The sequence below is a fragment of the Carcharodon carcharias genome, chromosome 21 (assembly GCF_017639515.1).
Source record: "Carcharodon carcharias isolate sCarCar2 chromosome 21, sCarCar2.pri, whole genome shotgun sequence".
In the NCBI taxonomy this organism is placed as follows: Eukaryota; Metazoa; Chordata; class Chondrichthyes; order Lamniformes; family Lamnidae; genus Carcharodon; species Carcharodon carcharias.
Window position 1 is genome coordinate 45,057,207 of NC_054487.1, and position 10,980 is coordinate 45,068,186.

Sequence of the window (10,980 nt, forward strand, 5' to 3'; positions counted from 1 at the left end):
CTTAGTCCTGGATGGTGTCAAGCCTCTTGTGTGTTGCTGGAGCTGCAGTCATTCAGGCAGTGGAGAATATTCCATCACACTCCTGACTTATGCCTTGTAGATGGTAGACAGGCTTTGGGGGATCAGGAGGTGAGTTACTAATTGAAGAGTTTCCATCCTCTGACCTGCTCTTGTAGCCACAGTATTTATATGGCTGGTCCAGTTCAGTTTCCGTTTAACCCCACAGGATGTTGATGGTGGGGGGATCCAGTGATAGTAATATCATTTAATCTCAGAAGGAAATGGTTAAATTCTCTATTGTTGGAGATGGTTATAGCCTAGCATTATGTGGCATGAATGTTAAATGCCGCATTATTATCCCAAGCCTAAAGCTTGACCAGGTCTTGCTGCATATGGGCAAGAACTGTTTCAGTATTTGAGGAGTCGCCAATTATGCAATTATCAAAGTTCATCCCCACTTCTGACTTTATATAGAAGGGAAGCACATTGATGAAGCTGAAGATGGTTGAGCCTGGGACACTAGTCTGAGGGACTGCCACAGTCCTGTCCTGGGTCTGAAATGATTTATTTTTAACAACCACAACTATCTAACTAAGTGGAGTGTTTTCTTCCTATTTCCTACTGAATTCAAATTTTTTAGGGCTCCTTCATGCCACATTTGGTCAAATGTTGCCTCGATGTCAAGGGTAATTACTCTCACCTTTGTTCACATTTGGACCGAAGCTGCAACGAGGTCAGGAGCTGAGTACCCCAAACTGAGCATCGGTGAGCAGGTTATTACTGTGTAAGTGCCACTTGAAAGCACTTTGTTGATGATCGAGAGTAGATGGATGGGGCAGTAATTGGCTGGATTGGATTTGTTCTGCTTTTTGTGTACAGGATATATCTGGGCAATTTTCCACATTGCTGGATAGATGCCAATGTTGTAGTTGTACTGGAACAGCTTGGCTAAGGGCACAGGTAGGGGAATGCATGTCTTCAGTATTACTGTTAGGATGTCACTAAAGCTCATCGCCTTTGCAGTGTCCAGTGCCTTCAGCTGCTTTTTGATATCACATGGAGTGAATCAAATTGGCTGTAGGCTGGCATCTATGATACTGGGGACCTCCGGAGGAGGCCCAGGTGGATCATCTGAACAATTGAGGAGACTTGTCACTGTTGTTATTCATATGTCACTGTTGCTTCATTGTTTCTGGGCCAAAATCCTACAACTCCCTATCTGACTACATTATGAGAGTCCCTGCACCACACAGTTTCATGGTTATAGAAGGCCCATTGTTAGTATTACAAAAGCCTTAACAACTGGCCTTGCCAGAGATGGCCACATCTGAAGAATTATATATAATAAAGACAGAAAAGAAAATTAAGACTTTTTGTCTTACCTCAGCTTCTATCCAGGATTTTTTCATCTTGGGGAAGAATTGATAACAGGATGATAAGTGCTTATAATGAGTCCAGCCAGGGAGACAGGATCGTTTGCATTTCTGGACTGGTACTTCAGGCTGAAAATCAGGCATTATGTCAGAAAAAGGATGAGATTCATCCAGTTTTTGTTTCTCAGCAGAAAGAAATGGATAAGATTTTTTATGATACGCCAGAGTTGCCACTCCAGATGATGATACCTCTTTTTGGAAAATTGGAAGTGGCTTTTTAGGATGTGATGGAAATATGGTTTTAGGATGAGTTCCAACACCTGGATAAGGTGGTGTTTTCATTCTAGGGTAAGGCAGAGGTTTCATTCTAGGTTCAGATGAATGTTTCACTTTAGGATGAGGTGATGGAATCTTTCTAAAATAAGGCAGAGATACCATTTCAGAATAACTTTGAGATGTAATTTCAGGATAGGGTGGAGATATTACTTCAGGGTAAGGCAGAAATGCCATTTCTGGATTAGATGGAGATAGCATTTCTTGATAATTAAGAGGTGCCACTTCAGGATACGATGGCAACCTCACTTCAGGATATAATGAAGGTAACAGTTTACGATAAGGTGAAGATATTACTTCAGATTTAGGCGGGGATGCCACTTCAGGATAAGGCAGAGACTTCACATCAGGATGAGATGGAGGCATCATTTCAGAATAAGGCAAGGATGTTACTTGAGAATAAGACAGAGGAGTCATTTTAGGAAAAGGCAGATGTGCTGCTTCAAAATAAGATGGAGACAACATTTCGGGAGAAGGCAGAAATAACCCTGCAGTATGAGATGGAGGAGCCGTTTTAGGTGATGGTGGAGACCTCACAGCAGATGATGGAGAGAATCTCATGTCATATGAGGGCAGAGGAAACAGGTCAGGCGACAAGGGTGTAGGAGCCACATCAAACAAGGATGGAGGAGCCACGTCAGGTGATGGGGGAGGTGTCTCATGCAATGGCAAAGGTGCTACTTCAGCTAAGAGGAAAGGTGCCAGTTCAGTTGAAGATGAAGGTGCCATGTCAAGGGATAGCAGTGGTGCCACATCACGTGAAGATGGAGTTTCCAATTTGGCTGAAGATGGAGGTGCCAATTCAGGTGATTGTGGTGATGCCACTTTAGCTGAAGATGGAGATGCCAATCCAGGTGATCGTGGTGATGCCACTTTAGCTGAAGATGGAGGTGCCAATTCAGATGATTGTGGTGATGCCACTTCAGGTGATCGTGGTGGTGCCACTTTAGCTGAAGATGGAGGTGCCAAGTCAGATGATTGTGGTGATGCCACTTCAGGTGATCGTGGTGGTGCCAGTTCAGGTGAAGATGATGGTGTCAATTCAGATGAAGGTGGGGATGCCACTTCAGGTGTACATGGTGGTGTCAATGCAGTTGAGGATGGAGGTGCCAATTTAGCTGATCGTGGTATTGTCAGTTCAGGTGAAGATGATGGCACTATTTCAGGTGATTGCAGTGGTGTAACTTCAGGTGAAGATAATGGCACCAATTCAAGTGATTGCAGTGGTGTCAATTTAGGTGAAGATAATGGCACCAATTCCAGTGATTGCAGTGGTGTCAATTTAGGCGAAGATAATGGCACCAATTCTGGTGATTGCGGTGGTGCAACTTCAAGTGAAGATAATGGCACCAATTCAGGTGATTGCAGTGGTGTCAATTTAGGCGAAGATAATGGCACCAATTCTGGTGATTTCGGTGGTGCAACTTCAGGTGAAGATAATGGCACCAATTCAGGTGATTGCAGTGGTGTCAATTTAGGTGAAGATAATGGCAGCAATTCAGGTGATTGCAGTGGTGTCAATTTAGGCGAAGATAATGGCACCAATTCAGGTGATTGTGGTGATGCCACTTCAGGTGAAGATGGAGGTGCCAATTCAGGTGATTGTGGTGATGCCACTTCAGGTGAAGATGGAGGTGCCAATTCAGGTGATCGTGGTGATGCCACTTCAGGTGAAGATGGAGGTGCCAATTCAGGTAATCGTGGTGATGTCACTTCAGGTGAAGATGGAGGTGCCAGTTCAGGTGATCGTGGTGATGCCACTTTAGGTGAAGATGGAGGTGCCAGTTCAGGTGATCGTGGTGATGCCACTTCAGGTGAAGATGGAGGTGCCAATTCAGGTGATCGTGGTGATGCCACTTTAGGTGGAGATGGAGGTGCCAATTCAGGAGATCGTGGTGATGTCACTTCAGGTGGAGATGGAGGTGCCAATTCAGGAGATCGTGGTGATGTCATTTCAGGTGGAGATGGAGGTGCCAATTCAGGAGATTGTGGTGATGTCACTTCAGGTGAAGATGGAGGTGCCAATTCAGGTGATCGTGGTGATGCCACTTTAGCTGAAGATGGAGGTGCCAATTCAGGTGATCGTGGTGATGCCACTTCAGGTGAAGATGGAGGTGCCAATTCAGGTGATCGTGGTGATGCCACTTCAGGTGAAGATAGAGGTGCCAATTCAGGTGATCGTGGTGATGCCACTTCAGGTGAAGATGGAGGTGCCAATTCAGGTGATTGTGGTGATGCCACTTCAGGTGATCGTGGTGATGCCACTTTAGCTGAAGATGGAGGTGCCAATTCAGATGATTGTGGTGATGCCACTTTAGGTGAAGATGGAGGTGCCAATTCAGGAGATCGTGGTGATGTCACTTCAGGTGGAGATGGAGGTGCCAATTCAGGAGATTGTGGTGATGTCACTTCAGGTGGAGATGGAGGTGCCAATTCAGGAGATCGTGGTGATGCCACTTTAGCTGAAGATGGAGGTGCCAATTCAGGTGATCGTGGTGATGCCACTTTAGGTGAAGATGGAGGTGCCAATTCAGGTGATCGTGATGATGTCACTTCAAGTGAAGATGGAGGTGCCAATTCAGGTGATCGTGGTGATGCCACTTCAGGTGAAGATGCAAGTGCCAATTCAGGTGATCGTGGTGATGCCACTTCAGGTGAAGATGGAGGTGCCGATTCAGGTGATCGTGGTGATGCCACTTCAGGTGAAGATGGAATTTCTATGGCAAGTGCTGGTGCCACACTAGGGAAAGTCTGAGGCTGAGGAAAAGGTACAGATGCCACATCATGTGGTATCACATCAAGATTTTGCACCGGTCCAGTTTCAGGAGAAAGCAGTACTATCCCTGTAGGTATTAGTGGAGACGTCACTTCAGGAGGTGGTAAAAGTGCCATTTTGGGATGCGGTGATGGTGCCACTTCAGCATAAGGTAATGATACATCCTCAGGATAAAGTGAATGCATCACTTCAGAGAAAGGCTTGGCTAGAACTTCAGAATAATACTGTTGCTCTATTTCATCATTACTGACTGGGTCTAATGACGGAACAGCAATGGTGCTGATTTCAGGATCAGGAAGAGGTTCCACTATGCGATTAAGAGGTTGCCTAAGTTCAGGAAACGGATGGTATTCCTTTGGTTTATCATTCTCAGGATAAGAATAAGATGCTCCATCTGGATAAGGGCTGGGGTAACTCTGTTGGTTGTCTGTATACTCACGATAAAATACTACTTCAGAAGGATTTGGCGATACCTCATGAAATGGATACTGTGTCTGTTGAGGATTATTATAAGGATTCACAGCTTCCTTGTTCTCCAAATAAGGTTGGTCTAACATTTGTCGCTTCTTCAACACACTCAATAAGTTCTGAATATCAGAAGCTGGGGTTGAATTAGATAAACAAGCTGAAATAACCACCAACAGAATTCCCCACAAATACTATTATTTATGCCTGAAGTAAAGTTAGGATAACGTAACATTATGCCTTTTTGAAACAACTGCAGAGTGTTCCTCACAGAAATGAGACTACCTATCAAAAGGGGAATCAAAATGTTAGCTGCAAGATTATTGGTAATAGATGCAACGTTTTGATTAAGTCAATACTGAACATCTACTAATAGCATAATTGAACATTTAAGATTAAGGTTGGAAGCATTTTTTATATTATTATAAAAAGTACAGTGACATATATAACTAATATGTACACAAGCACACTTCTGTTTATTTATCAATAGTAGTTAAAGTCTAATTGAGTTGAAGGTGAGTGAGTGAGTTGTCCAATTCAAAGGTTTGAAACCAGGGTGTTTCTTCACTTGATGGGATGTTTTATACTTAATATGTCATTGTACTGTCAAACCTAGAACAAGGATGGGATTTTCAAATATATAGCTGAATATTTTTGTTTTAATGCAAAGGGCATTTAAAATAAAACCATGAAATTAGACATATATGCACCTTGTGCAAATTTAGACATTGTTAGTTTATCAGAGGACCAAAGAACATAAGAAATCGGAGTGAGGGTAGGCCACTTGGCCCAATGAGCATGCTGCCATTCAATATGATCATTGCTGGTCTGATTGTGGCCTTGACTCCACTTTCCTGCCTGCCCTCCAAAACCCGTAACTTGTTTGAAGATCAAAAATCTGTCTAACTTAACCTCCTGGATATATTCAATGATTCAGTCTCCGATGATCTCTGTGGTAGAGAGTTCCAAAGATTAACGATCCTCTGCGAGAAAAAAAATTCCCTCACATACGAGCACACGAATTAAGAGCAGGAGTAGGCCACTCAGCCCCTTGAGCCTGCTCTGCCATTCAATAATGTCATGGCTAATCTGACTGTAACCTCAGCCCTACATTCCTGCCTACCCCAAATAACCTTCCATTCCCTTGTTAATCAAGAACTATCTAGCTCTGCTTTAAAAATATTCAATTGAGGAAGAAAGTTCCAAAGACTCACAACTCTCTAAAAGAAAAATAATTCTCATCATCTCTGTCTTAAATGAGTGACTATTTATTTTTAAACAGTAACCCCTAGTTCTAAATTCACCCACAAGAGAAAACATCCTCTCCACATTCATCCTGTCAAGACCCCTCGGGATCTTAAAGGTTTCAATTAAGTCACCTCTTACTCTTATAAATTCCAGTGGATACAAGTCTAACCTGTCCAGCCTTTCCTCATAGGACAACCCGTCCATTCCTGGTATTAGTCTAGCAAACCTTCTCTGAGCTGCTTCTAACACATTTCCATCTTTCTATAAATAAGGAGACCAGTACCACTCCAGATGTGGTCTCACCAATACCCTGTACAACTGAAGCATAACCTCACACTTTTGTAATCAATTCCCCTCACAATAAGTGATAACATTTTATTAGCTTTCCTAATTACCTGCTGTACCTCCATACTAACCTTTTGTGATTCATGCACTAGGACACCTAGATCACTCTGAATCTCAGAGCTCTGCAATCTCTTACCATTTAAATAATAAGCTTCCTTTTTATTCTTCCTGCTAAAATGAACAATTTCACATTTGCCCACATTGTACTCCATTTGCCAGATCTTTGCCCACTCGCTTAATCTATCTATGTCACTTTGTAGTCTTTTAACATCCTCTTCACAATTTACTGTCCTACCTATGTTTGTGACGTCACTTCATCATATGCCTTCTGGAAAACTAAGTACAGTACATCCAATGGTTTCCCTTTATCCTAACAGCACTGTGGGTGTACCTACACCACATGGATTGCAGCGGGTCAAGAAGGCAGCTCACCACCACCTTCTCAAGGGCAACTAGGGATGGGCGATAAATTCTGGCCCAGTCAGCGAAGCCCACATCCCATGAATGACTTTTTAAAAACAGCACCTGTGACCCCTTCAAAGAACTCCAATAAATTGGTTAAACATGCTTTCCTTTTTACAAACCATGTTGACTCTGCCTGACTGCCTTGAATTTTTCTAAGTGCTCTGCTATAACATCATTAATAATCGCTACTAACATTTTTCCTATGACGGATGTTAGGCTAACTGGCCTGTAGTTTCCTGCTTTCTGTCTCCTTCCTTTTTTGAATAAAGGAGTTACATCTGCTATTTTCCAATCTAATGAAACCTTCCCCAGATCTAGGGAGTTTTGGAAAATTAAAACCAGTGCATCAACTATTTCTCTAGCCACTTCTTTCAAGACCTTAGAATGAAAACTATCCGGACTTGGAGATTTGTCAGCCCGCAGCCTCAACAGTTTGCTCAATACACTTCCCTAGTGAATGTAATTTTTCCGAGTTCCTCCCTCCCTTCCATTTCCTGATTTACAGCTATTTCCGGGGTGTTACTTGTGTCCTCTATAGTGAAGACCAAAACAAAATACCTGTTTAATTCATCCACCATCTCCCTATTTTCCATTATCAATTCCGCAGACGCACTTTCTATAGGACCAACACTTACTTTGTTAACTCTTTTCTTATTTAAATATCTACAGAAACTCTTACTGTCTGTCTTTATGCTACTAGCTAGCTTTCTCTCATACTCTAATTTTTCATTCCTTATTAATCTTTTTGTCATTCTTTGCTGTTCTTTATATTCTTTCCAATCTTCTGACCTGCCACCCGTCTTTGAATAATGACATGCCTTTTCTTAAAGTTTGATACTGTCTTTAACATTTGTAGTTAACCACGTTTGGTGGATCTTCCTGTTGGAATTTTTCTTTCTCATTGGAATGTATATATTCCACATATTCTGAAATATCCCTTTAACTGTCTGCCACTGAACTATTGACACACCCTTTAACCTTATTTGCTAGTTCACTTTAGCTAGCTCTGTTTTCATGCCCTTATTTAAGTTTAAAATGCTAGCCTTGGACGCGTTCATTTCTCACTCAAAATAAATGTAAAGTTCAATCATATTAAGACCACTGCTACCGAGGGATGCCTTCACTATTTCTCAAGAAAAATAGCTATTTAATTGATACAGATGACAAAAAAAATTAATCCAGTTGCGGAGTAAAAGGCAAGTGGACAATATTCGATCACACTCCTGACTTGGGCCTTGTAGCTTTGGGGAGTCAGGAGGTGAGTTATTCATCACAGAATTCCCAGCTTCTGACCTGCTCTTGTTGCCACAGTATTGATATGGCTTGTCCAGTTCAGTTTCTGCTCAATGGTAACCCTCAGGATGTTGTTAGAGGAGATTCAGCGAATGATAATGACATTGAATGTCAAGGGGAGATGGTTCGATTCTCTCTTGTTGGACATGGTCATTGCCTGGCAGTTGTGTGACATGCATATTACTTGCCACTTATCAGCCCAAGCCTGAATGTTTAATGGGTCCATGTAGAAACGAAAAAATCCAAAGGCCCTTGATCTAGTGATAGATAAATTTGGCCTGAAATGAAATAAGTACTGAAAATGGCTACTTGTCTGTCCTGGTCCAAATCTTTGGCCCTGGGGCATTAAAAGACAGAGTGGCCCACAGGCACCCACCTCACGTGCTTACCCGAAAAGCCTCCCCAAAAATCTCCAGTTTCATTTGGAGCCTTTACCCCTTCAGAGTCCAATTTGAGATTGATTGCCTTACTTTAGCATAAGTTTCCACTTTCACTAAAACCATAATGTACTCCATATGTTCTGAAAGTCCTGTTTGGCCGATCAGTTGTTAAAAAGGAAAAACTTTATCAGGAAACCTGTTAAGTCCCTCAGACATGGTCTCCTGACATGGGGGGGGGGGGGGGAGTGTGGTGGAGGTTGGGGGGCGGTGGTGGGTGTAAAATTTCCCCATCCCCACCCTCCCACCTTGGACTAAAATTTAAAGGGCCGCAGCAGGTGGGGTAATATAGAATTCCAGTGTCACTGGGTATGGCAAGTTTCTGGACCATTTCCACAACAATTAGGTTTTCTGCCTCCCTAGTGTTAATTTTCCTGGCCAAAGCATTCCTTCTTTTGAAAAAGACAAATTAAACTACATTTCTCCACGGGTGATGTTATGCTGCATATATTAACTCTCCACAATGCATTGAGATTCCTGGAAGTACAGACGTAGCTGGGGCTTTATGCTTCTGTACTTGATAACCACAAAATTCCATTTATTAAAGTGAATGGATGGAAACTAATGAGCTGGCAAGTACAGGAGCAGAAATGCCCAGGCTTATAACTTAAACAAACAAGTTAAATTATCAAGGTGGTATAGCCCCCCACATTTACAGCTGTCTCCTCTAGGATGTTTCTGCCAAACAAACTACAGTCTAAACAAAATTTGTACTTATCCTGTCCTGAAGTGTTCATCTGCAGAAGTACACTTTTAAGATTTAGCATAAGACAAAAAAAGAGCAGTTTATGCTTTGCACAGAATTCTTTTGGAAAATTGCTGTACAATTTGTTGATCTAATTTTTGTGACTTTGTGGCAGAATTTTCCCTGAGGGCTATCATGCTATCTCAAAAGGTGAACATACACAGAAGATTTTGTGGCACTTGTGCCTGCTGTTCCGTGCAAGTTAGGTACTTTCCCAGTGACGCTGAAAACATTGCTATCATGTCCCAAGGAACTGTAGAGTCCTGGAGTTCAAAACTAGCTTTTTATTTATACCCATTTCATCATACTCCCTCCCACACCTGCACAGGTTGCTCATAGTTGATCATTTTGGCTTTGTCAATTTCCATAAACCAATTAGGATGAGAGAACACAACTTAATGTAATAGTTCAAAGAATCAAAATAGTCCATTATCATTTTCTACCATTTGTTCCTATTTACACACATTATTTTTCATTAAAAATTAACACAGAGAAAAATATCATCCTGGACGTCTCACTGAAATTACCTGTAACATCAATGACATGCCTTGCACTGATCAGGAAAATTATCCCCAATATCATTGTTGTATCATGAAGCTCTTTTCTTGTAACCTGAAAGAAAAACACAACATTAATATGATTTTTAAATGTAATTAATGTAAAGAGAGAGAATTTCCAATCCCATTCCCCTATCTTTCTTCCAGTTACACAGTGTGATAGATTACATTGGTAATTATATATACACGAGCTTCTGCACCACATTTGGAACCACAGAAATCAGATACAATTGGTAGATTAATACTGATGACAAAATAACTGCAAGTCAGGATTCGCTTCTTATTGGAACTAACAAAAAGAGGAGGTGGGGCTGCTAGAAGTTCCACAAGACAGTCATGCACACTCGGTAATGCAAACACTCACAATGTTTCCCAAACATTATAATCAGATCATTAATCACTGCCTTTTTCAAAAAGGATCAAGTTGAAAGCTTTGTCTCTGGCAACATGAAGGAGGGAACAAGACCTCTGACAAAAGGGCAGCGTAGTTTAACAAATGCTTTTAAATTCACTCTATGATGTCCCATTTCAGGCATCAGTAGCTGGTTGACTAATAGCCTGAAACACTATGTGAGCAGAATCCCAGAACAAACTGTTTCTATTTACCGCAGAAGCCATTGAAAAGCACATCATGAAACAAAGGAAAGAAATAATTAACCACGATGTTAGCACATTTTTGATTTCATGTTTACTGTCAGTGGTCATCTTATTTTCCCTTGAGAGTGTTTAAACTTTCTCTGAAATGTTCCAGGACATCAGGTCTACAGCAATTGCTAACACAAAGTACTTTCGACAAATAAACCAAACACAAAGCTGATAGTTGAAATCAAATGCACTGCAGCCTCATGGAGATACATTTAGAAGAATGAAGCAATTTGCAGAAGTTAAAATGTGAAGTGGGTTTGACCTCCAATGGATAGTGGTGGGGAAAAGAGGAGGGTTG

The 10,980-nt window shown here is 41.7% G+C and overlaps 1 protein-coding gene across 1 annotated transcript; it reads left to right on the plus strand.

Annotated features, from left to right (window-relative positions):
• The first annotated feature begins 2,265 nt into the window (after positions 1–2,265).
• LOC121293058 (uncharacterized transmembrane protein DDB_G0289901) lies at positions 2,266–4,461 on the plus strand. Its single transcript, XM_041215649.1, has one exon. The coding sequence runs from the start codon at positions 2,266–2,268 to the stop codon at positions 4,459–4,461; it is 2,196 nt and encodes a 731-aa protein (XP_041071583.1).
• Positions 4,462–10,980: the final 6,519 nt, after the last annotated feature.

Excerpts from the sequence above, each read along its gene's own strand:
- LOC121293058 (XM_041215649.1), top strand. The coding sequence starts at position 2,266 with ATGTCATATGAGGGCAGAGGAAACAGGTCAGGCGACAAGGGTGTAGGA.